The 27,464-nt window shown below is 42.0% G+C and overlaps 1 protein-coding gene across 8 annotated transcripts in view; it reads left to right on the forward strand.

The window, feature by feature from the left end:
* RTEL1 (regulator of telomere elongation helicase 1) overlaps positions 1 to 24,005 on the forward strand; it is a 120,074-nt gene extending 96,069 nt beyond the window's left edge. For 4 of the 8 annotated variants that reach the window (XM_073308887.1, XM_073308886.1, XM_073308890.1 and 1 more), the window contains 8 exons: positions 829 to 1,039; positions 4,186 to 4,323; positions 4,902 to 5,018; positions 13,636 to 13,881; positions 15,707 to 15,907; positions 16,481 to 16,660; positions 17,262 to 17,365; positions 22,791 to 24,005. In XM_073308887.1, coding sequence (XP_073164988.1) covers positions 829 to 1,039; positions 4,186 to 4,323; positions 4,902 to 5,018; positions 13,636 to 13,881; positions 15,707 to 15,907; positions 16,481 to 16,660; positions 17,262 to 17,365; positions 22,791 to 22,865 — 1,272 coding nt within the window. In that variant the 3' untranslated portion in view covers positions 22,866 to 24,005. The remainder of the gene's footprint in view (positions 1 to 828; positions 1,040 to 4,185; positions 4,324 to 4,901; positions 5,019 to 13,635; positions 13,882 to 15,706; positions 15,908 to 16,480; positions 16,661 to 17,261; positions 17,366 to 22,790) is intronic. The other 4 variants (XM_073308888.1, XM_073308892.1, XM_073308891.1 and 1 more) reach the window with 3 other exon arrangements.
* The last annotated feature ends 3,459 nt before the right edge of the window (positions 24,006 to 27,464 follow it).

The following is a 27,464-nucleotide window of genomic DNA, read 5'->3' on the forward strand; positions in this document are numbered from 1 at the left end:
GTAGGAGCCGGAGGGGGGCCGTACCGCTGCTTCTGGGAGCCGCATGGAGCAGCCCCAGACCCCGCTCCTTGGCTGGAGCGCCAGAGGAGGGCAAGCCCCAGACCTCACTACCCAGTGGGAGCTTGAGGTCAGATTTGGCTCACGGGCCGTAGTTTGCCTATCCTTGCATTAAACCCTACCAGCAATGATATCCCATCCGGTAGAGAAGCACGGGACAGGCAGGGAAGGATCATCCCAGTTTTCAGTGGGGGGCCTTTGGGAGAACTTCCTCTTCCAAAATAACTGTTTTTAGATGGCTGGTTTGGGACATTTTTCAAATTCCCTGCTTTTCGTGATTGAGAAAATAAGTTTTACAATGCTAGATTCATCTCATTGCCTTGCTTGCGTGTGTGTGTGTGTGTGAGCATCCTAAAGTAACCAAGATGAGCTAAGTTCCATCTGTTTCACGGAACCCATACTTTGCACACACAGAGGATGGCTAAATTCTCCCAGGGAGCTGTGAATTTCCAGCAGACGGACACAACTGGGTTTGTGTTCCCTTCTGCAGCACTGAAACTTGTTTATCAGGAGATGGTGCATTAGTAATGCATGTTTCTGAGCAACTACCATTGCTTATAATGGAGTTAACAGGATGTTAGTCACTAAGAAGCACTGCATTATGTTCTGTGCTGGGTAGTTAACTCATGTCAACTTTATTGATGATGACCGTTCTGCATCTACTTGAGGTGCTGTATGTTGAAACAAAGTTCCTGGGTTTACTTCTTCCCATTTCAATTAATCTCTCCAATGCATCCCATTTACCGAAAAACTTTGGTGTCCTCTTTGCAGCAAGCTGACAAAGTAGCAGACCCTGCTGAGCCAAAGAAGACCAGGGCCACATTGTTCATTGCAACAGTAAAGCAAGCCCTGAGCCAGTTACACTATGATCTCTTCTCAAAGGCTCTGCAGCAATACAAGAGGACTGATGACTTCAAAGCCATGTTATCACAAATGAGCTCTCTTTTCATGGAGGACCAGAAAAAGCATATCCTGCTGCGAGGTATGGTGGTCTCCCTGAATGTATCCTATGGGACACAGGTATTTTTCTTGGGATCTTGTCCCAAAGCAAGCACTTCTATGTGAAATACAATGCAGAAAAATTCATTAATAATTCTTAGCATTTTTATAGGGCTTTACATTTTCAAAGCGCTGTACAAACATTAGTCCACCTAGCCATTACAAGTTAGCTTATATATTAAAACAGGCCTTCTGGTTACATGAAATAAAACCAACAGTTTACATTGTTAGGGAATTTATGCTTTTCATGCACAGCTAATACATGTATAGACTTTGATATCGATAGGAAATATTATCTTAATCCAGATCTATGGTGGGACTAAGACCGTGTGATTGTGAGAAATTGATTGTGTGCATTGGGGTGGTTTGATGTTAGAATTGAAAGTGACATTAGAGCTGTGGAGACTGTCTTGTTGGGTAATGATGGTGATTGGGATGTGTAAAGCATGTCACTATGAGGTTAGCATGGATAGTAATTTTGGTTTAACAGATGATTTTCTTGATTTTTGATGATTGTGTTGATAGGAAGTGGACCTGAGCTACCTTAATTCTACGCTGAAGTTTTTCGTGTTAGAATTTCCATATTTTTTTACTGATCTTATTTAACAGCTTTTAAAACAGGAATGGGAGGGGACTGGCTGGTTGGGTAGTGGGTAAATGATATGGGCAGCTACTGTGGAAAGGGAGCTGGAAAGGAAGGCTGGTGAGCTGACCAGCATGGCTCACTGCTGAATACCTATCAATCCTGTACTGGCATTTGTTTTTAATATGTCATACATTATAATAGCATCATAATACACCTGCAGCATAGCACAAGGCTGAAGCCCATGAGTCCTGGCAGCCCATGAGAAATTATGTTGTATTGTTCTAGAACATGCCCTGGATTGTTGTTAATGTCTCAGAATGAGAGTTGGTATCAATGTATTTTTAAGCATTGTGAAACTTTGATTTCTTAGCCATTGCTGTGAATAAGAGAAGTTACTATTTTAAGTCAATTGAAAGCAAGAATTAGTGGTTTTGAAGGAATGTGTGACTGAGATGATGGTGAGAGGCAGAATCTGCTCTGGGAAGACGCAATAGAGGTCTTCTGTGGAATTTTTTTAAATTCCAGTGCTTTACATTTGAGTTGATGATGTTCATATCTTCCTCATGTGCTCTAGCGAGTTATTTGTTTTTGTGGTTCTTTTTCCTTTAGACAAAATATTCTTTTAAATCCAAAACACTTATCAGCTGATTCTGACTCTGTTGCTGTCACTTACACTTGCTTTTCTCCAAAACACAATAACCTTTTCAAGCACAATAAGAATAGTCAGTGTTACAGTAAATCTCAGGTTTTTCAACTTTTGATTTCCTAACTAATAGTTCATTCATGTCCCCCACACTTCACTGTTTTTTAAATCAGAAATAGGGGAAATAGGGGAACAGATGACTGGTCTAAGGGAGTCTCCAGCCTGTGTTTTTACTTTTCTAACATCATGATTAGTCAGGGAAGCAATTGAGGGCACAGGACTATGAGTGGGGAAACCTGGGTTTTATTCCCCGGTCTGCTGATGACTTGCTGTATGATCATGGGCATGTGACTTAACCATTCTCTCTGCCTTAGGGCTTGTACACTATATAAAATTAAGTCGACATACAGTCACAGCAGTAATTAAAACAATAGTTCATGTCTGTACTTGCTCCTTATGTCAGCAGTGCACATCCTCACCAGGAGAGTTTACACTGACTGAAGTGGGGCATTGTGGGACACTGACAGCTGGAACCCAGCAGCCCAGAAGCTGACAGCCTCAGTTGTAGGCACGGAGATCACAGCTGCGACCACTACCCCAACAGCCCAAGCAGTCAGCCTGGTGTGGGCTCACAGCTGTTAGCCCCCCGCCCCCGTGCTGGCAGCCCCAGCTGTGATCCCAGGGAGCTTACCAGCAGTGAAATTGACATTCTTGTCAGTTTCACGGCTGTTGTTTCACATTTCTGCTCTGGGTCCTGCTGTCAGCCTGCAGGGGGATCCTTTCCCCCCCAGTCCTTCTCCAGGAGGTAGCCGCTGGGCTCTGGGCTGTCAGCCTGGGCGTCAGGAGGCAGAGCTCTTGCTGTGAGCCCCATTGCTGGGGCTGACAGCTGCGAGCCCTGTTGTTGTCTCTTCTTGAGGAATTGGGAGTGAGGGAGGGAGGACAGCCCGAGCCCCCTGTCCCTGCTGCCTCTTCCTGTTGAGGGACTGAGAGGGGGAGAAGAGCCCAAATCTGGGCAGCAGCTAGGCTTGGGCTCTCCCTCCGCAATCTGTCACCAGGAGGCAGTAACAGCTCTAAGCCTGTGCCCTGCTGACAGCTCGGCCTGTCAGCTCCGGGGGTGGGATGGGGAGGGCTCCAACTGTCAGCCCCCTTGGCTAACACGGACACTGTCGCCCTAGGTACGTTGACATAAGCACTATGCCTCTCATGGAGGTGGATTTACTATGTCTATGTAAAAAGAAAAGGAGTACTTGTGGCACCTTAGAGACTAAGAAATTTATCTGAGCATAAGCTTTTGTGAGCTACAGCTCACTTCATGTCTATGTAGCTGGCCACTTACTTTGATAGAAGCAGCATTGTGGTGTAGCTGCCTTACGTCGACCTAACTCTGTAGTGTAGACCAAGCCATAGTTTCTTCACCTTTTTGTAAAGTGTTTTGAGCTCAAGAAGTGAGAAGTACTATATAAGCACTTAGTAGTAATAGCTGCAGTAACAGAGTTTTTTCAGTGAGTCCATATCATTTTATAAATATGTGCAACTGTGACATAGGATAAAATTTTCAAAAGCACCAAAGTCCCATTTTCAAAAGTGACTTAGGCATGAAAGAGCCTGCATTTCATTGAGAGTAAATGGATTTGGTCTCTTAAGTGCCTCAGTCACTTTTGAGAATGGAAATTAGGTGCTTCGTATGGCTCCAAAGCTTGTCTCTCTCGCCAACAGAAGTTGGTCCAATAAAAAATGTTAACCTCACCCACCTTTTCTTTTAGGCTCCTAAATCAGATTGAAAATTTTACCTGGTGTCTGAACTGCAAGTCCTGCCAGCATCAGGTGTCTGTGGAATTTTGTGTGTGTTGGGATGTATAAACTGCATGTGTTAACTTCTTTCCTCTTTCTTTAATGAAAGAATTTTACCAGTTTGTTCGACCTCAGCATAAAAAGCAGTTTGATGAAGCATGCTGTAGTCTGACTGGAGTGGGCTGTGGCTACAAACCTGAGCACAGCCTCCTGCGGGAGGAGAGAGAGGTGTTGGCCAAGAAGGCAGGTGAGGCACATATAGCTGAGTGCTTTAATAGATGTTTTCCATCAGCTCAAAAGCACTGGTAATAAATCTGCATCAACTGATTTCCAGGACTGTGTAAGCTGTATCCCTCCATGAGATATAGAAGGTGGAAGTTAGAGCGTGTGTGTGTTGTTAACTTTTTTTTTAAACAGAAAGTTAATTAACCTGGAGGCTGAAACACAAATCCTGCCAATCTGGAGGGGCTTTGTTCTTCTTAGTGTGAGACACTGCAAATAAGGCAATGCCTGCTGTGTGTGTGATGTTTTTCATTACAGTTAGATAAAATACACAGGGTTTGACTACGCCATCCTGAAACCCAGGAAAGCTTTGTGACTGCAGAAGGAGGGGATCATGGGGGTGGGAGGGTTGATATTCATCCTCCTGGTTCTCTCTTCACCAAAAAAATGCACCTGGTGGTTTCCAGGTGCAGTAGTTGAGGAGAGAGGTACTAGGAAATTCCAGGTTTCTGATCGTTCTATGAACAGCTTTCCACGTATCTTCCAAGCTCCCCAGCCCTCAGAAGTTCACTGTTCACTGACTAGTTTAATTTAATTTAATAGGGGAAAAGCAGTGTCTGCAGAAAACAGCATTCTCAGAGGGTTCATCCAGTCAGCTAAACTCCCAGCTACACCTGAACAAGGGAGGATCCCACCTGACCTCTGGGCTGAATAGAACAGGTACGCTTTCCATAAAGAAATAGCAATGCAGATTCCCTGTTTGATTATTTTCTTGCGCTCCCGTGTTGTCTGTCAATATCCATCTGTGATTTCTTGTCTTACAGTTAGAATGTAAGCTGTCTGGGGGAGAGGCCATCTTTTTGTTCGGTTTGTACAGCACCTAGCGCAAGGGGGCCTCGTGCATGATTGGGGATCTTAAGTACTTTGGCAATACAAGCAAACAATAAGTTGTGTCGAGTGGAAATGGATTTTGAGGCCTCTAAAATATGCTAGTGTTGTATAAAATGAAACACCAAGCACGTGATTTCAATTAAGTGTATGTGCCGGTATAACCACCTAAAGTCAGAAGTTTGAGTTAAGAGTGTGTCTTTGCACCTGATTTCCTCCAGGGTGGGAAACGTGATCTGAGCACAGGAACCGTTAACCTTCCAGCCACTCAGCAGCCCATCTGTTTTTCCAGGCTTTCAAGAAGAGAGCAATTTAGGAGGGGTGGGTTAAATGAAGCTGGTTAGGAAGGTGCCACTGACAGCCTGGCCAGCGGGTGGCTGAAGGTCTGGCTAGAACAACACGAATGATGTGTTGTGATCAGCACTCTTTCTGTGAGGGCTGATGGATCCAGGTGATGAAGGTTAGGAAGGAAAGGCTGAGGGGTATTCATATTTTGGTAGTGGTATTTTATTTGTAAATATGTGTGTCCATGGGGTTCAGGGTGCACTCCAGACCAGTGAGAGGTTGTCACCCTTTACTCTGTAACCCTGAGGGCCTCACAGTGCCTTGGTACAGTAGCTCCCAGCCTGAGACGCTCACAGTCAGCAACAAGCATGCAGCTCACACGCTGAGTGTCTGTGTGCTCCCAGTCCCTGATTTTCCCAAAACTGTGTGCTCTACAATGTCCAGCCCTCTGCTGGACAGTTCAGATAAATAATAAGGTTATTTTGTTTCTTAAAGAGACAAAAGCAGATCACAACTTATTAACTTAACTGGGGTAAATACACCCTTTCCTTCAAACACAGCACTGAGTTGGTTTATAGTAAAAATAAAACACATTTATGGAGATAGTAAGTGGTGCCAATTAAAAGGAATAAAAGTAGAGATGGTTACAAGCAAGTAAAAGTGAAAACACACCTCTAAAAGTCTAAAACTTAATCTAACGAGGTACAGACTTTGTTCAAGATGGTTTCTCTCAACGATCTTCCTTCTTCCCAGCCATGGCTGACTTTCCCTCAGACAGGACCTTTCACAGAAGTACAAGGTTCTGGCTTCCCTTGTCTTCCTAGGTGAAGGATCATTGCCTAAGCAGATTTCTCACCTATATTCAGTTTTCAGAGACTTCAGAACCCCTCCCGCCCCTTGGTTGAAGGACCCATCTTTCTCAGCTTGCAAGAGCTTTGTTACCTTGTCTGTCTAGTGATGGGTGCCAAAGATGGCGGCTGCTTCAAGGAGTGTCCCTGTGGGTGCTCCACTTAAGGTGAATCTGCACCTCTGCACTTGTAATCGGAGATTTTTAGCAGCAGTGCCTGGTTGGGTCTCACAAGCACTGTCCCCATCTTGCGCTGCCTAAGTCAGTTACATAGTGCTGTGCGACCAACTCCGCTCAGTTCCTTCTCTACTGCCCTCGGTTTGATGGCGTACTTAGCAGCACTTCTGTGCTTTAGCTTTCTCTGGTTTTAACTTTACAATATTAGTTGGTTAGTTATTAGTAGTTAGTTAATATTAGTAGTTAGTTCATCATTACTTACCCTTCCCTGTTTGTTTTCTTTTTAAAAACCCACCTTTTTTTCTTATCGTAGGAATTTAAGTTTCAGTTGTTAGGACACCCCTTGGTGTAGCATGGGTACCCTCCATCATGGGAGAAACCATACTTTGAGGGGCATGCCCAGCTTCCCGGGTTTTAAACATTGCCTCACTTGCGGTTCCTCACTCCCCGTCTCTGATGGGCACTCACAGTGTGTCTGCTGCCTTGGCGAGACACACTTCAAAAGTGCGCCCACTGCCACAACTTGAAACCCTGTGCCAGGAAAGTGAGAGACTTAGAGCTAAAACTTCTTGTGATGGAGAAGTTTTACGCTACACATCCAATCTAGGATCACAGACCCCTCCAGGGCAATGGTTTCCTACGGTCGCATCTGACAGAGGGTCTTCTCCACACTCTCCGGGGAAGGAGCATTCTGCCAAGAAGGCGGCAAAGAAGCGAGTTTTGACTTCCCCTCCTCGAGAATCTGCCAAAAAGCGGTGTTCCCTGACTTGATAGTTCCCATCGATACCGACCGCACAGAGACCTTCACCTCTGAGGTCGTGGAACCATCCGATACCATGGGTATCTCACAAATAAAAGAACCTAGGCAGGCTGGCTCAGAAAAAGGCAGTAAGAGGAGACCTACACTCCTGACCTCAGTACCATCAGAGCTGTTCAAACATGCAACACCAAGCATCTTGACAACACTACAGACGATGGTACCACCTTCTGCTCTGCAGTACGTAGCGCACGAAAGGCATCGGTACCACCAACAACATTTTCTCTGGTATCAGTGCTGTTAGTACTGCAACTGTTTCTCCACCACAAAGATCTTCTGGTCTCCTTGCAACCAGAATCTCCACTCCTCGGTACCGAGCCATCTTACTACACCACCCAGATCAGCTCCTCCTTTATCTAGTGATGAGGATGAAGGTGAAATCTACTCCTCCCATCATTCCTTGCCTATCCATGCAGCTACTAGACCAGGTCTACCAGAACACGATAAATATCATCCAGGACCTGTACCAGTCTTTAAGGAACAAGGCTGGTACAGGCACCCATGGATGCCACTACCCATGCCATTTCTACCAGTGCAGCCTTAAGAACATAAGAACGGCCATACTGGGTCAGACCAAAGGTCCATCTAGCCCAGTATCCTGTCTTCCGACAGTTGTCAATGCCGGGTGCCCCAGAGGGAATGAACAGAACAGGTAGTCATCAAGTGACCTATCCCCGTCTCCCATTCCCAGCTTCTGGCAAACAGAGGCTAGGACACCATCCCTGCCCAGCCTGACTAATAGCGACTGATGGACCTGTCCTCCAAGAATTTATCTTGTTCTTTTTTGAACCCTGTTATAGTCTTGGTCTTCACAACATCCCCTGGCAAAGACTTCCACAGGTTGACTGTGCGTTCTGTGAAGAAATACTTCCTTCTGTTTGTTTTTAAACCTGCTCCCTATTAATTTCATAGTTCTTGTGTTATGAGAAGGAGTAAATAATACTTCTTTATTTACTTTCTCCATATCAGTCATGATTTTATAGACCTCTATCATATCCCCCCTTAGTCATCTCTTTTTCAAGTCGAAAAGTCCCAGTCTTATTTCTCTCTCCTCAAACGGAAGCCATTAATACCCCTAATAATTTTTGCTGGCCTTTTCTGAACCTATTCTAATTCCAATATATCTTTTTTGGGAGGGGGCAACAACATCGGCACACAGTATTCAAGATGTGGGCATATCGTGGATTTATATGGAAGCAATATGATATTTTTTGTCTTATTATCTATCCCTTTCTTAATGATTCCCAACATTCTGTTCCCTTTTTTGACTGCCACTGCACATTGAGCGGATGTTTTCAGAGAACTATCCACAATGACTCCAAGATCTTTCTTGAGTGGTAACAGCTAATTTAGACCCCATCATTTTATATATATATATATATATATCGTTGGGATTATGTTTTCCAGTGAGCATTACTTTGCGTTTATCAACATTGAATTTCATCTGCTGTTTTGTTGCCTGGTCACCCAGTTTTGAGAGACCCTTTTGTAGCTCTTTGCAGACTGCCTGTGACTTAGCTATCTTGAGTAGTTTTGTATCATCTGCAAATTTTGCCACCTTACTGTTTACTCCTTTTTCCAGATCATTTATGAATATGTTGAATAGGACTGGTCCCAGTACAGACCCATGGGGGACACCACTATTTACCTCTCTACATTCTAAAAACTGACCATTTATTCTTTCCCTTTGTTTCCTATCTTTTAGCCAGTTACCAATCCATGAGAGGACCTTCCCTCTTATCCCATGACAGCTTACTTTGCTTAAGAGCCTTTGGTGAGGGACCTTGTCAAAGGCTTTCTGAAAATCTAAGTACACTATATCCACTGGATCCCCCCTGTCCACATGCTTGTTGACCCCCTCAAGGAATTCTTCTTTTTTGTTTAGCCACGGTGACTCTCTTTTGTTTCTCTTACTATGTTTTTAAATTTGGGGTATAAATTTAAGTTGAGCCTCTGTTATGGTGTCTTTAAAAAGTTTCCATGCCGCTTGCAGAGATGCCACTTTTGGTGGCAGAGGCTGTGAAACAAAGGGGCAGACAACATCACTCCAGAACCACCCCGTATGATGGACTGGAAGAGCTTAGACTTTTTGGACATAAAGCCTACTCGTCAGCAACCCTACAATTTGGGATTACCAATTCTGAAGCATTGATGGCCAAATATATTTACACTAATTATTCAAAAATATCTGAATTTATTTTTCTACCCAAGGACAAAAAAGAGCAATTCGAAGTAACCATCTCAGAAGGCCACCTTCTTGCTCGAACTGCCTTAGAGGCCTCACTGGACTCGGCAGACACGGCGGCACGTTCCATTGCCACATCCATGATAATGCAACAAGCTTCCTGGCACCACCTCACTGGGTTCCCCAAAATGGTACTATATGCCATCGAGGATTTTCCATTCGAGGTCCCGAAGCTGTTTGCATCCAAGACAAATGAGTCACTTCACTCCTGGGGAACCCTCAGATCCTCGGGCATTTATATACCTTCCCAAAATTAAAAACAAGAGAAGTATTACCCAGCGCAAAGAACAAGATCCGCGCCCTACTCCCAACTTCAGAGTCAGTATGGCCCACAGAGGCGGAGACCACTCCCTTCTGAGCCCTCTATGTCTCAACAACCTCTCTCCAAACAACAGGGGTTGAGGGTTTGGTCGAGGACCCAAGATACCTCCCAAATTTTTAAGTGTTGGAACCATCCACAACTACTCATCCATTTGGAGACTGACTGATCCCATTCCACCCAGCTTGGCAGATCATCACGTCAACCAAATGGGTACTAGAAATCATTGAGACTGGTTATTCCGTCCAATTTACCTCCATCCCCCTCATCCACCCTCCCTCCCCATCCCTCTTCAGGGACCCTTCTTACAAACATCTGCTACAACAGGAATTAAGCCATCTTATACAGCTGGGCGCAGTAGAACCCATACCAACACAACACAGAGGGAAGGGTTTCTACTCCCATTATTTTCTAACCCAGAAAACAACTTGAGGATAGAGGCCCATTCTCGATTTAAGATTCAACAAGTTTGTGACGACCCTACAATTCAGGATGGTCACGCTAGCAACGATAATTCCGGCACTAGAACAAGGGGGCTGGTTCTTGGCCCTTGACCTCCAGGACATATATTTCCACCTAATGATACATCCTTCACACAGGAGGTGTCTCAGATTTGTTCTGGGAAAAGATAATTACCAGTACAAAGTACTTCCTGTCAGATTATCCACTGCTCCATGGTTATTTTCAAAAGTTCTTATGGTAGTGACTGCCCACCTCTGCCAACAAGGGGTCCATAATATTCTACTATTTGGATGATTGCTTACTCAAAGCATCGACTTGAGAAGAGGCACTAAAGACAGTGGCTCTAAGTCTTCAAATAAACAACATTCAACACTCACACCGGTAAGGCTCCACCTGAAGGCAGGGCTGTTCCATGGCTCCAAGACAGTGAAATGACCTGTTCAGAGGAGGTAAGGGACATTCTCTTAAACAGCAGACCACCTATTATTCAACATGCTTACCCACACAAATGGAAGGGATTCAATACATGGTACCGAACTAGACAAATTATGGCAACTTTCTCCACTTTACCAGTGGTACTGGACTATATACTGGAACTTAACAGATCGGGCCTTTCTGTGAGAGGCAATCACGCCATTCCACCATAAAGAGGACAGGTTCTCCATCTTCTCCCACCCAACCACTAAACACTTTCTCAAGGCTCTTCACAACCTTTACCCTGTAATATGAGCCCCCATTCCGTTATGGGACCTCAATCTGGTGCTGCTACTGAAAACCTCTGATTACAAGTGCAGGCACGTAGATTCACCTAAAATAGAGCACCCACAGTAAGAAGAACCTCCGTTACTACACGGAGTAACCTTCTCTTCTATCTTCCAAAGTTCAGTTACCTTGTTTCAAGAGACAGGATAACCTCATGCTGTTCTTCCCTTCTTGTGGGCTTCCCATTCCCCTGCATGGAAATAGGGCTTCCATTGTTTTGATTGCACCATGCTTAATTTAGATAGAAGATAGGTAGATACCTTTTTTCCTGTCTGGAAGGGAACCTGTTTCTCCCTGTTTTGTCACAGGCTTTAAAGCATAATATCATTTAAGTATCAATATTTCCTCCTATAGTGTTAATACAGATGTTTCATGATGACATTAATCATCAGTGTCATTAGTTTTTAGAAGACCTCACTCTATAAACTTTTATAATATAATAATATTGTATACAATCAGTTGGTTCAGTTCCCCACCCCTATCTTTATAGACCAGTAAACCTTTAAAATAGATTATTTTGAAGGCTATACCTCAAAGTAAAGTTTATTCAGGCTGTGAGGAAGGTAAATTGGAGTCTGATGGTGAAAGAAGCTCCATGCTCTTTCTCCCCCACTGGTGTGCAGGAAAAGAACAACTTGCATTTTAGCAGTCTCCTCCCCTTGTTAGTTGGATGGCTCAGTTTATTGCTTATACATATGTTGAGATAAATCCACCTTTCTTTGTCTGAAGCAGACTGTGCTTATGCATTGCTTGCCAAACACCTTTTAAGAATATAATTCTAGCACCTATTCATAACTTTTCATACATACCCTGTGCATCATCAGACAAGAATTTTAATGATCAGTGAGTTGTTAGTTTTCCAATGATATCTAACATGCCACCTTTTAGATACAGATTATAACAACAGTGTGCTAGGTGTGATGAGTACATCAGGCCTGACCAGACCTGCTGACGCGGAGTACTAACCACAAATGGGCCTCAGCGTCACAGCATGTGCCTAGAGCAAAAAGTTAGGCTTATATTTTTCAGAAATGCAGATTAGTAAATGTATTAATGTAGTTGCGTCGTGTTTTTTGCATCTATCCCTCTGGCCTTATTTTCTGCAACATTTATCTCTGATCATCAGTGGCTCAGTGTAGATCTGATTAAAGTGCTATTCCTGAAATCAGCTGGGAATTTCTTGGAGAAATGAATAGGGTAACTCTTCCTATTGCTACTTGTAAGCTTAGCTCATACAAGCTAAACTCCTTTTTAACTGCCCTCTGAACGTGGTCCTTAGCAGTAATCAGTGACTATACCTGTTAAATGTTAACATTGTACAGCATTTTAAAGAGTAAAGAATAGTTCAAGACTTTGTAATCATCGTCCTGCAAAGAGCAGCTGACATTTCTTGGAAAGCTTTAAAAGAATTTAATTTATGAAGCAATTCTAGTTTTCTTGGTTCCTATTTCCTTCTCTCCTGTATTTTTAGGGACATTTGTATGAGAACAGGATCATTGTTTTCATGATATGGTTATCTCCTGCTGATTAAGTCTCACTTGAGTTCATAGATCTCTGTGACATTATAGGAATGTTTGATGGCTCCGAGGCTTTGGGGGAAACAAGCAGTTGGAATAGAAGAACCATTAATAAACAACTCCAGTTTTCATACACGTGTCCCCAGTATTAAAAAAAAGAGTTACTACATTTCTCTATTATCTAGGTTACCCCCTAAATAGAATGTTTCCTTATGAGGGAGGGTGTCAGATGATTCCAGGATATGCAGTGATGTAAAAAGATACTGATTACAAAATTCCCACCATGCTCTGTAGCCACATTCACTTCTTTCCACGCCCTCCCGCTTCAGGAAACTGAGTTGGGTCCCTTCCTTTTCAAAGATCATTTCAATTTTTGTTCTGCAGTTTAAAAAAAAAAGTTTTTAAAAGTTATTTGTCAACCTGTGGCCACTTCAGAACTTGAAACTGTCAATTGGCATTGTGCTGAAATAAAAACCACAGCTTTATTTCTGTAGACAGCACAATGGCCTGTCAATCAAAGAGCACTCCTTTGGACTGCAACAAAATACACTTCATTATGTGGTTAAAAGAATGGTGTTAGCTGCTTTGACCTTGATCAGGTTTGTACTCTCTATTGCATATGGTGCTGTGTTTTTTAAAATTTTGAAATAATTATTCCCTTTTGATGATGATTTCCTATTTGGCAAATGTTATTTTTTTCTCACTTTGTTTCCTGGCTGAGGATAAATCCTATGCTTGTTAAATGAATTAAGCTTTTTTTCTTGCTTCCTTGGCATGCCAGCACTGTTTATTAGCACAGCTATTTGGAAGATTGCTACTTTCTGCCTAAGGGAAAACACAAGGCATTGTTTTAGTACTGATCTCACACATTGTGGCTGTTGTAGCTTTTGCTAATTTTCCATTGATTTAACAGATTCCTAGAATATGCAGGCAGGGTACAAGAATCCAAATTATATGTCTCCCTTAAAAATGCTATTTTGTGCTTCCCAAAGCGTTGATAATGTATGTTCTCTCTCAGGAGACAATCACACCCATATCCCTAAGGAGGACCCTGAAGAGGCATCACACTCTCTCAGACAGGACCATCATGAGCTAGTCAGGGCTACATATCTCAATGATCTGAAAAATGCTTTGGACAAAAACAGTTACAGCCGCTTCTGTGCAGCGCTATCAGCATATAAGAAGACCGATGACTATGATGCTATGGTGTTGGTGATAGCTGCCCTCACCACTGAGAAGCCAGAGTACTTTCACCTCCTGCAACGCAAGTATTTTTATTGAATTTTTTTGTTTTAAGAAAGAGATGTAGGTGCTGTGGTCCTGTCCCTCATACACCCCAGATGTACACTAAACTCTCACTGATTGGCATAAATTGGTGTGCAAACTCTATCCTTCTTTTGAACTTATTAGCACTGATGGAACACATTGCATCTCTTCTCTCTGTGTTCAGCACTCTGGGCAAATGGGACTTCCTGAATAAAAGTGTTAGCCAAATCCAGATAATTTTGAAGTTATAAAATTGGGCACTGCTTCCATTTGTTCTGATTACACTCAGTTCCTGAAGAAACCTAAAACTGAGTTAATACTTCCACAACTATACACACTTCCTCCAGATGTGCTTCTTTCACTTGTATGATTTCATTGCATTATTTTCCTTTTATCTGCAAGGGCTGCTCTTTAGAACAAGTGATTCTGGTGATTCAGCTTTTAGGGATAGACACTCACTTTTTTCCCCTCACGTCTTTACATGGACACAGTTAAGGAATTTTGTCATGATTAACACTCTTTATTTACCATTATTTATAATAGACCTTTAGAATCTTGAAACTCACATTTATTTCCTTACAACAAATTTTTTGCTTCCTGCCCATCACATGTGCCGGTTTGTTGTTGTAGAGTTTCTCATTATGTCCTAGGCTGCTGGCACTGAAAAGTTGAGATTAGGTTTTGATTTAGTTTAAATAATACAGATTTTCAGACAGATAAAGAAAAAGGAAAACACACACATGTTGGGCCTAACCACCTTGAAGAGGGATCTCTAATTCCACTATTGTAATGTTTCATTACTGCCCTCTTACTGACTTGTGAACATCCTAGTGCCTTTGATGGGCAATTCTCTTCAGGGAGGAGTGGATGCTACATGTGCAAGGCAGCTGAAGGATGGAGAGCAGCTAGCAGGAGTAGAAAATGCTTAAATGTGGCTCTGTTGGGTCCCGCAGAATCCCATCCAAATCCCACAATGTGGGTGACGATCTCTACATGTTGGGAAATAGGTTACCCTACTCTGTTAACTGTAGACGTGGGTTTGTCGCAGCTGAAGAAGATGGAAATGAACCACATGATGTGATGAGTCAGAATTTCCTGTTGAATGTCACATTATTGAATATGCAGTGTTGTAGCTGTGTCAGTCCCAGGATACTAGAGAGACAAGGTGGGTGAGAGTAGTACATATTTATTGGACCAACTTCTGTTGGTGAGAGAGCTTGAAAGCTTCTCTCTCTCACCAACAGAAGTTGGTCTAATACAAGATATTACCTCAACCACTTTGTGTCTCTATTCTTGACTATGGTGTATCAGTGTTTTTAGTGAGCAAGCCAGTTTCAAATTGAAGCACCACAAAGGAATTGTCTAAGCCTGGCAATAACCCAAAGTGGGGACTTTTTAAAATTTCTGTACTCACGGTCTAATTTTTTTCCCAATGTAAAAAACATACCAAGAGGATTCCTTCTTGAGACAACCTTTTTGGGCACTGACCTTGTTTGACTTTGCTGTAACACCCTGCAGTGCTCATTGGCGCACCAGAACAGAATTAATGTCTCTTTCAGGGGTGGAAGCAGAATTTTCAGACAAGCTGATGCTGCTGTCAATGCAAATACTCATCCTCCAGTGAGAAAAAAAATTAAGCATCGCCCTTCAAGAAATGATCAGACATTCCCCAAACCTTCAGATGTGCTGGGGAGATGGTGGGAATCACTGGCTATTCTGGCTCAGTCTCCACAGAGCTTTCCCCTTTTCCAAAAAGGAATGCACAATCTATGCTAAACCCATTCATTTCATGTGTGTGTGACTTTTTAAAACATTTTGAGCAGGGTTCTACATGTTTGTACGTCCTCATCACAAAGAACAATTCAGACAGATGTGTAAAGACCTGACTGGAATGAGCTGCAGTGAGGAGAAGAAGAAATTGCAACTGGAAGTGCAGGAGCCCAAGAGTCCTCTGAATCTGGAGAATTCATGTTCCAAAGCAGAAAACAGTGAAACTCAAGATAAAGCTGTCAGCCACACACCAGGTTTGGAATGAACACTTTTCTGGCATTTAGATTGTATTATTTATTTTTGTGGTAGCACGTAGGAGCACTCCAGACATGGATCTGGATCCCATTATGCTAGGTTCTGTACAAACACAAAACACAATAACAGCCCCAGTCCCAAAGAGCTTGCAATCTAAGTATCAGACAAGAGAGAACAGGTGGGTACAGAAAGACAAGTGGATGAACACAAGGAAATAATGAGACAATCACTTGCAAAACAGTTCTTCTAGACTCATGGGAAAATTAAGGCAAAAGCCTTCCATGTGAGCAAAGTCCACTGTCTTTAGGTAGAGTCTACCATATTAGAGTTGTTCCATTGGAAGGGTCTCCATTTTTTTCAGTGATAATTTTATGTATGTTAATACAGTATCAGAAACTTGTGGTATGGAATAATGTGATTTAGAAAAAAAAGTTAATCAAATTTGTCTGGCAGACTTCTAAATGAAACCCTCCTGGAAATACCAGCTGGTCAAATTTCACAAAGAGCTGAGGTATGTCTAGTATTCTGGATTACCCCACATTATATACTGTTTGATATGTATTCATGTGCAGCTACTTTCAAGAGTGAAATGCCAAGAAAAACCCAGAGCAAGATTTTATCCTTCTGCAGTAATCAGAACAGGAAAACTGGCTCTCAAAAGACAGACACATTGACAGGATCCAGCATCATAAGAGCACCTACCAACCCACGCAGTTTGCATGTCTTGCCCTTCAATACGGAGCCAGAGTGTGGTAGGTGTAGATGTACTGGGCGGAGATCTTGCCCTCTAACTCTAGAAAAGAATGGTCAAAAACGTGTAGGAAATCCAATTATGTTTACCCCTTTTAGAACAGTATGAAGCCATCTTTTATTACTACAGTTATTCATGTGTATTTAAGCATTCAGATACAGCAGTGATGAGTGTGGTATAAAACCCTATATAGAATAAAATCGAATTTGGGTTTTCTTGTTCAACTATGTCCATTCTGTCTAAGTACTTATGTGGCCTAGGATGAGTGCCCCCTGAGGACTAATGCAGTTATCCTCACACCTACCCTGTGAGGTCAGTAGTATTGCCCAGCTTAATAGATGGGGAATTGAGGCACAGCAAAATTGAGTGAGGTCACACAGAAGAAACTGTGTAATAGGGCCAGGAGTTGCACCTCTAAGATACAGGGGCCTCATAAAACACATTGCACACACCTTCAACCATTGCTTTCTACAAAATGCACTGGAAACATGAATATGTAAGAACTTCCAAAACAGAGTTACTGGAATTTAGTGTCTTTTCTCTCTTTCTCTCCCCCCCTCCTTCCCCACCCCGGCACCTTCTCTCTCAACTGCTAATTTTAGGAAGATTCCAGTGCTCTAAATGCAAATCTGAGGATGATGTGCCTTTTAAATGCCAGTTATGTACCTTTACTTGCTGCAAAACATGCTGGGAACAGTTCTTAAAGGTTGGCTTTGCTTATTAGTTTCCGTTATTTTCTCAGACTTTTAGTAAATTTTGTTTTGGTTTAATGAATCAGATGGACAGCCCTGGATTTGGAAGTCCTCTGCTTCCCTCAGGGCCTTACCACTCTGACTCCATGATCTCCATGCTGCAGTGATTGAGGGCATACCATACCTTTTGTCCTTGTTGAGACATAAAGCCTCACCCCATCTGAGCCTTCCCCAATTTTTTCTGCCTCCAGAGAGGTGCAAGCAGCAACCTATGGAACTTAATTTGTGACAGAGATTTTTCATACATCTTAACTCTTATTTTAAACATTTTCTTTGCCCGGTTTTATTTCATTCCTGAAGTGTCTTCTGTAAGGCACAATCATGAGGCAACCTTCCTGCCATCACTGCATCATCCTGCTACTTCAGAGTTATCCTGGCTTGCAGAGATGGATGCCTTTCCCCTGGATAAGAAGATGAAAGCATTACTGCAAAGTATCTCTTTGGTAGCATCCTCCACAACAGATACTTTCCTAGACTTCCTGTGCTGTGCAGTGCCTTCAGTGACTCAAGCACGGTAGCCCAATAAGATCTGTGGCTCTGCCCCTGAAAGGCAGATGAGAGGATGAAAAGGCTTGACAGCTTCCATGTACTCAGGGGTGAGGATGAGAGTGTTAATCAGAAAACCTGTAGACAAGTTGGTCACAAAGGCATCAGAGAAGAAAGAGAAATCCCTCCCCTCTCATCCACGAAGCAGTACAGAAGGGACTATGAGCAGGCATTCAGAAACGGGCAGTCCTTCTGTACCTACCGGTCTTCTTAGCTTCATAGGGACTTTTTATCAGGAAGACGACCCTGGAATATATTGACAAAGTGTGGAAAATCCAGATTAAATTAATAATAAAGACATCTTCAGACAAATGGGTTCTAGAATCAATTCAGAACAGCTGTTCAATAGAATTTCTCCCCAAAATGCATGATATTCCCAACATTAAAGAATCCAGGAAATTACGAGAAGGCCAAAAGGCCATTTTGCAACTGCTGCAGATTAGGGTTATATATCCAGTTCCATCAAACAAGCAATCTTATGGAGTGTATTTGATTGTTTCTTTTTGGTTCAAAATAGGACAAGGCCATGCAAGCCATCTTGGATCTCAAAACACTCAGTTTATTCACCCAAAAGTATGGAGGCTTTTAAGTCTGTCATAAAAGCTCTGCATCCCCAGAATTCCTGTCATTGATAGAGCAGAGACGGGAGTGAGGTGTGTCATTACGAGTGTCTGCATTTCTGCCACTATAAGAGACACTTTGAGTATAAGTCCCTTCCTTTCAATTTGTTGGCCTTGTCATGGATCTTTACTGAGGTCCTAGAGTCAGCTGTCCAAGAAACAGGAATACCTCTCTGCCTGTTTCTGGACAGCTTGCTCATCTGGCCCTTCTCGTCGGAGAAAGCTGTTGAGGCCAGCAACCTGCTGGTATGTGTTTTCTTAGTTTCTGCTGCTGAAGGCCCAGGCTGATTACAAAACAGCATCATATCACTAGATTCCTAAGAGCTGAAAAATCCAAAAGTTTGTTTCCTGTTTGCTACAGACCTTTATGAATCCTTCCTTTGAACCTCTGAGGAAAGACTCCCTGTGATTTTTCACTTGTAAACTCTTTCCTAATTGCTGTTATGTCAGGCTGGGGAGTTTTTTTTTTTTGTTTGTTTGTTTTTTTGCGGGGGCGGGGAGCCACAGTACTGCACCATGCTGTATTTTTCATCAGGATGAGGTGATGGTTCTTAGGACTGAACGACACCTTAATTCCAAAGATCAGTTTAGTTTTTTCTTGGCTCACAAGCAAATGAACCTTCCATCCTTCTGCCATAATTCTCAGCAGCCTGTAGAGATGAAATGGCACACCCTTGTTGTATGGAGAGTAGTTACAACCAACCTGTCATGGATGTAGAGCTATCTGCACTTCTGTTACCAGAGGACATGTATTCACTGAGGGGGGGAAAGGGTGTTCTTAATTCTGGTTACTTATCTGCATTAGTTTAGTCAAGTTAAAATAGCAGGGAAGACATGACAACTCGTTTTTTTTAACTCACATTAGCAGATTGAGTTCAACCATAGGCTCCCCTATAGGCTTTAACTCATGCTGCTAACTCAAGTTAAAAGTGGAGTTGCTGTGTCTTCATAGCTATTTTAACCCAATTCAGTTAATGTGGATTAACTAACCCAAATTAGGAGCAAACCTCTTTTTCGTTGAAGACCTCCCCCTTCTTGTTTCTTTGAATGCACACAGCACAGGTCTTGGGTCTCTTGCCCTATTTCATGGAGGAAATGTGATTCTTCCACTCAGACTAGGATCTGTCTACACTACCCTGCGTATACCAGCCACTTATCCTATAGGACCAACTGGTTTTCGAGCACCTGCGTTTCCTCCCTTCAGGAACCTGTGACCAGTGATCCAGGGTATGTATGCACTGCAGCAGGGAGTGTGCCTTCCAGCCTGGGTAGACAGATTTGCACTAGCTTGCTAAAAGTAGCAGTGTGGATGTTGCAGTCTGGGCAGCAGTTTTGGCTACTCCCCTAAGTGCAGATCCAGGGGGTTGGATGGGCTTGGACTTGAATTGCTCACCAAAGCCACCTCCCATGCCCTAACATCCACACTGCTATTTGTAGCAGGTGAGCTTGAGTGAAGGTAGCACAAGTCTGTAGGCCCATGCTGGGAGGCACGCTCTGAGCTGCAGTGATTTCAGGTCTGTTGCCAGAGTTGAAAGCTCTGGAACAACCATGTGTTGGCTTACTTTGTGGCATGGGTCTGGTATAGTTTGGTTCATGAGAAGCTGAGTATCTTGCAGTTTTGGAAGCTGTCATTCTTTGAAAGGCCTGGTGTGGGGCAGGTTCTCTGACCCAAGAGACAGGATAAAAGATCTGTTCTGCATCCAGTCACCTAGTAAAGAGGGGGAAACCAAGCGTTAATATTGTGGGACATGAAAGGTGTGAGAGGGAAAACAAATTTCCCCATCTTTCTCTAGAGCCTGGAGGAGGAGAAGCAGCGTCTCATTCTTGTTCAAACCTTGATCCAACTTCATTCCCAGGGGTGATTTGTTTTGTGACAGATGTCTCACCAGAAGGAAATGAACAGCCACTGACCACTTATTTCCTCTGGGCCCCCAAACTGCTATCAGATGGTAGTAACATTTGATCACTAGTGACCTAGTCTGGATTCAAACTGGTGACTTGTAGACTAAACTTTGTTCCTTTACTACAAGTTACTCATTCTAAATAATTGGTTCAAGCTTACTACATTTAATGAGGAAATGACTAACAAACCATCATACAGCACACAATGACTTCTCTTTACCCTAATCTTAAATCCTTTCCCAGTCATTATTATGGTAAGACCACTTAAAGGCGTGGGAAGAATGCTGGTCAATCATTGGAACTTTCAGCACAGGAGGATGTTCAATCCAGAGGGCATGCACCAAGAAGAGCAGCTTGGGAAAGATCTCTCCAGTGAATTCTTTCAAGACCCATTTGGCAAGCTGAGCATCATGCACATGATGTATACTGTAGGGCTTTGTCTTTAAATGTTTTGTGAAATGGATGGTCTTAAATGTGCCGATATACAATGAACAGGTAGACGCAGTTCTTTCCACGTACCTCTGTGTGCCTCAGTCCTGATTTGCAGCATTTGTGCATGTCATTCCTGAGCAGAAACTATCCATTGTTCTACCTTGCACAGTGGGCCTGTAATATGGGCAGACTATCATAATACTTTGCACGTATACAGTGTCTTCCATTTAAGGATATCAAAGCATGCTTACAAATGGATGTCTCCTGGGGATTAGATTGAGACAGCCAAGCTTCTATCCATTTGTAGTCTTTGAACCCATGTTTTCAGAATCAAAAGGCTAGAGCATTAAGCCACTCTGCTGCAATCTAGCTTCTATTACGAGGACTGACTAACTTCTATACTGGGAGACCTTGAACTGCTACTGCTCATGCTGCATCTGTCCTTTGAGTATGTAGCAATCTCCAAGGCTGTCAGTATAGCCTCCACAAGGACTAAATTTACTTCAGACAACCTCACTTTTAAAATATTTAAAGCATTTTTTTCTTGGCCAATAGCCTTCATCCCGGAGTTCCTAGGAGGAAGTGGAAAATTTGGTTCTAGGCTGTTACTCTCTGTTCAAAGATGAAAGTCCGCAAGAAGGTTTTGGAGGTCACCCTTCCCTCAGTGTGGAAAAAGAACTAGCTCTGTTAACTAGGGACATAATAAGGAATCCCACGGGATCAAGTTCATAAAGGCTAGAACCGTTTCACTTTAGAAGCAGTGAAACCAACAGGCTGTAACCTTCACAACAGAGAGGTTTTCATCTCACAGGCTTTATCTTCATGGACCCAAAAAAGGTGTTTTTTACAGTGAGGTAACTAACATGCATTAGCTATCCCACTATTTAAAATCCACTTATTTCACATAGCCACAATCAGCTAACAGTTACATCTTGTCCTGCCACCACAACTTGGCCATGGCCATAAACATCATGGGTTGCCTTGTGTCTCAAATAGGTCACTTCCCCTATCCTGTGCTTGAATTGTACAAGAGGAAGTGGGAACTCAAGAAGTTCAGCTACTATCTCATTTGGTTTTTCGAAGGACCAAATATTTGTATGCTTTTGCAACAGCTGTTGCATATTCTGCATTTCCCCCCCTTTATTTTAGTAATTGCACAATTGGAATTGATTTTACAGAAACCATTCCTATGGGGTGAGTTGCTATGAGAATTGGGCAGAATTTTTTTGATGGCTAATTTGCTGAGGAGTGCATTCTTAAAGTTCTCAAAATTATTGGAAAATTTGGGTCAAATTTAGTGGACAGTTTTGCCTGAAAAAAAGGGAGTACAACTGTAAAAGTCAAAACATTTTGTTTTCATCATTTTAAGTTAAACAGTTTGACATCTCATTTTTTAAAGATGTTTCATTTAGAAATTTAGCTAATTAAAAAGGGAAAAACACTCAAATGACGTGAAACAACAAACTGAAAAAAAAAAAATTTCAGGTCAGGGTAAATGTTTTGTTTCTGTGCCGGGGTGGGGAGGGGGGAATCAGTTTTCAGTTTGAGCCGAACTAAAATTTTTTCAGGGGTTTTTGTTTTGTTTTGGTTTTGGTTCAGCTCATGAACAGAAAAATTGGTTATTTGCTCAGCGTGAACTGCTACTTCATTAGAGGAGTTTTCCTTTTCTTTCTTGTGTCACAACCAGTTAAATGGTTACATGTTGAGTATGTTTGTAATAATTATAATTGTTGGGGACTGGCAAATGGTGGGCATGACTGATGTTTGTATTGAGACTGCTATTCTGTAGACTTCCTCCTTTGCAGATCTACTCTATGCAGACATTTGAAAGGAAGTGTAATGCTTGTAATCTGTGTGTTTTGTTCATCTGTCTTCCCAGATTGCTAAAAGGTGCCCAGAATGCCAAGCTACTACCAAGAGGAAGCATTTAGCCCAGGTTTTTTTTCTGCCATAACGTCCCTGACAAGGGGCAAGTACATTGCGTCAGCACTGGTTAAAGAGCCAGCAGAAAAAGAGATTGGAAAAAGAAGCAGGGTGCACATTCCTTTACGGACCCTTGATCTCAGCCTCTCGCAGCATCATTCCTCTCCTTGGCAAAACGCATCAAACCCCAAAGACCTCGCTTCCCACTTCTCTTTCAGCAAGAGGGGAAAGAAGCAAACATTGTCCTTAGAATTGTAACGAAATGGGGATCTGCATTTTTTATGTGTTTGAATCAGCAGATTCTTGTGCCGATATGGTCCTTTTAAGTTGAACTTTGACAGCCTGGAGGAGGTTTTTAGTAATTGCCTTCTCTCAAATATTTACTCAGTCCTGGAAAATTTCCCAGCAGTAGTAGTGCCCCGAATCTTCTTTTCCAGGAATACCATTTTCCTTTGGTGACTTACAGAAGCTGTTGCTGCTAGGGATTTCAGAGCTGTAAGGTGGTGAAAACCTTTTTAAAAATCCAGTAGTTTTTACTGTGCATCACTCGTAGTACAGACCAAACTCATCTTGTGCTCATTTATGCCTTCCCTGCCAATCAGAAGCCTGTTTCCTATATGGCTATAAGTGCAGAATGTTGCACTGAGCACACTTCCAAAGAGGATTCGGTTTCTTCTGAGGCACTTGCACACTCCTGTTGTGTCTGTACGGTTTCATACTTGTGTTTTCAGAAGTGTAGCAGGGAGAGTGAAAGAACTATTCATGTTCTTTCAAAGTGAACGTACAAACTGATTTTAAACTCCATCAAGTTGGAAAAGAGAAACACTGATATTTTCACTCTCTGACTGGGGGTATTCATGTTTTGCTAATTTAAGGAATTGTATCAATTTTTAAATCTTCAGTGGAAAATCTAAAATAAACTAAGTAAAAATGAACCAGTTTGCATGTCCTGAGTGTATTGTACATGGCTTTTTGTTTTTCACTGTGTCTAGAAGAGGTGGGCGTTGAATCCAAGTGGAATCTAAAGTGAAAGTAAATAGAAGTCATTTTGCTATATGATTTTAAATACTCTGATATTTTTGCAACAATCCTTTGATAATTTTTTGTCACTCTTGTGTTTTCAGTTGTCAACTTGTATAACATGATATAATGGCTGGAAGTTGAAACTTGGCAAATTCAGACTGGAAATAAAGCATTTTATTGGAGGGTAATTAACCACTGGCCAATGTACCGAGTGTTGCGATGGATTCTCCATCACTGACAATTTTTAAATCAAGACTGGATGTTTTTCTAAAAGATCATCAGCTCTAAGAAATATTTTGGGGAAAGTTCCTGTGGCCTGTGCTATGCAAGAAGTCAAGATAATAGCAATGGCCCTTTCTGGATTTAAATGAATCAGTGACAAATACATATGACTTTCAGATGCTTAGAATTTGGGCGGCAATTGTGGGGAAGGGGGGGGAGGGCATGGACTTACCCTTTTGGTAAGTTTGATTTGCTTTTGCTTAGCCTAAAGGTGGATTTTGGGTGGAAAGTTTGGTAAAATTCCCTTTGTCCATTTTCAATATATTCAAAAATGAAAGGTGAGTGATATTCTGAGAAATTTGAGAGGGTCTTTTTTTCTCATTTTGAAAACTCAAAACTGCCATTTTTGAAATTTCACACTTGCTGTGGATTTTATCCACGATTAGGAAAGTGCCTTTGACAAATTTGAAGAACCTTCAGTTATAAACAACTTAGTTGTTCATGTGTGGTATGTGACTTAGTGTGTCAAAATGTGGAATTGTGGGTATGCATGTGTGGTCAGATTTGAATTCACATCTATTGGTTTTAACTGCTTCTATGTTTTTTTCCTAATAAGCTCAGACTGGAAGAAGGGGCGGGGGGTTGTTTTTCAATGATGATGATACAAAAGCTTTTCCTTACTACTTGACTGAATAATTAGAAGGGGAAGTTGAAAGATGAGGATTTAGATGGATCTGAGGATAATCTTGTGCTGGAATATATTCTCCCAGATTTCAATATGTCCTAATATGTGGACGTATTTTACTGTACATTTAAATTTACCAGCACCTTACAGTTAGCATATTAGTTTATTTTTGATGTCTCTGGCTTTTCTGAGTACCTAGATGTCACTTTTTCCCCTTTGTTTTTTGGAAAGTGGTCTCAGATGATTTTGAGGACTTCAGCCAGATACACACACATTTTATTTTTTCCCGATTTTTTTTTTAAAACCTTTTTATCAGTTCTGCTGATGTACTGCTGATACTAAACTAGCGTGGGAGACATCAGCAGGGACAAATAATGCAAAGGGATGTAGTCGTTATAAACATGGATGGGAAATAATTAAATGAGGTTTCAACCTGGAAGCTTATCCTTACGCAGGAAAACCAAGAGGAAAGATATTTAACAAATAGTAATGTTGGAAAGGCACTAGGGCTGAAACACGACCGGCAACAAACTCCTGCCTCTTTAAAGCTCCCAGGGTCTTGTGACGGATGATACCACAAAGCTATCAACTGGTTAGGGAGGGAGAGACTATAATACAGTGGTGTAGTGATTAAACAGGAATAGGTGTGGAGGAAACCAGGCATCCCAGACATGGTGTTGCCACACATTAAATATAATGAAATATTTTTAGTGGTGATATTTTCTTTGTATTAGATCCACATGACATCAGTTGCAACCTAAATACTTTTTCTAATCATGAGTCTCCCTTTTGCCTTTTTAGCAAAAAATATCAGTCATGACTTCATGGAAGTCAAAAATATTCAGTGAAAAGCAGCTTAGATTAATACTTTGCACTCCTGTAGCATCTTTGTAAGTCATCTGAGATCATCACATGAATCAAGTGTCACAACCACTCCTGATGGTTCAGTTCCAGCCATTGATTTTTGGTGCTAATTTCACACCTTAATACTGCTTGTGCTAGGCCCGTGCAACCTGTGGCATGTGAAGTTTAAGAATAGAGCAGAATCATAATGGATTCTATTATAATGAAACTCTCTTTAAGGCAGTGGAATATTTCAGTGCACTGCAATGTGCATTCTGTGATTCTGGTTGTGTGGAAAAACTTAAGTTCCTTTGTCATTTAAAAGAACTGCACCTTGCTCCTTTCACCACTAGAGGGAAGTTGTAGTATAGGATAGTACATGGGTTTTCACTGAAGAGTATAATTTTGGACTACTTTATATAGTAAAGAAATGATAACTTCACCTATATTTATTTAAGGGAGCTTTAACTGCTGCAAACTCATGCAGCTATCTTTTGCTTTGTCTTATTTTTGATTAGTGGGTTTCAAGTTTGTGGGAAGATAACCAGGTGAGTGACCTTGCTGTTTTCTCATCCATCCCAAAAATGCAAACCCCCAAACTAGAACATCTTCATTTCACGTTCTTCTGCATGGATATCTTGGGGGGGGGCAGGAGAGATGGGTGGATGGATCTTAAGAAGACATTTGGAGACCCTGGATTTATTAACCTTCTGGGCCAACCGTAAATCTCAATATATATCACAACCATTTGGGGAAGGGATAGTTTGAGGAATGTAGAGTGGTCATTTGTGAAATGATGATTCTTGTGGGTTCAGTCCTGGGATCTTACCAATAGATGGGCCTCTAGCTGGGTTCTGAATTAACACAGTTTAGAGCACAAAAATAGTTGGGTTGAAGTAATGGATTGACTGTTCTCTTACCTTCCTAAAGGTCAGAGGTGAGGTGGGTGGGGAAGCTGCTTCTGTTCCATGGGTACCGAATTTCACTCTCTAATAGTTAACTACTAGTGTGGCACGTCCCATGAGCACTACAATCATAAAACAAAAATTAACTATAAAAAAATACTTTGGGTTTGGTTGCGGGGCCAGAAGTCACTCAGTGGTCAGCCCTACAAGGCTGGCATCGAAGTGTCAATTTTAAATGGAACATCTGGACATCCCTGGTGCACCAGGCAGATGCCTGTGCTGTTTAAACTGCTGCTTGATACACACACTGCAAGAAAAGAACAGGAGGGCTTGTGGCACCTGAGAGACTAACCCATTTATTTGAGCATGAGCTTTCGTGAGCTGCAGCTCACTTCATCGGATGCGGGCATGCATACTGCAGGAAAGGATGTAAATGCAGATCTATTTTTCATCTGAAATAGTGGGAAATCAAGAAAATCTTCCAGACAAACGCTTGCACTTGTTTAACCATTCAACAGCATTAGTACATGACTGTTTACCATTTCAGCTTGTTCAAAGATTTGCAAGTTCTTGGAAATGCCCTCAGTGAATGGGTAGCTAACGGTAATAACAAGCTGTGAAAATCCATTATATGTTGATAGAAATTATTTAGCCTTTTGGTTACCAGAGAATAAAGTGTGTCAAAGCTCCACAGAAACTAACAGGCAACCAGATATTCACAGCATCCCTCTCAAATCCCTGTTTTCTCAGGGTAATTGCTGCTACTTTTAAAACTATTTGACATTTGTAGCTTGTCTGCCTTCTATATATAGATCTATAATTTAGTTTTAATAAAATGATTTAGATAAGTGCATATTGAGGAAGCAAATGCCTACCAGTCCCCTGCTGACAGTGACTGAATTGAATGAGGTTGCAAATCATCCAGGTTAATATTATCCAGATCTTGCTTCCT

Source organism: Lepidochelys kempii, chromosome 13 (genome assembly GCF_965140265.1).
Source record: "Lepidochelys kempii isolate rLepKem1 chromosome 13, rLepKem1.hap2, whole genome shotgun sequence".
NCBI lineage: Eukaryota > Metazoa > Chordata > Testudines > Cheloniidae > Lepidochelys > Lepidochelys kempii.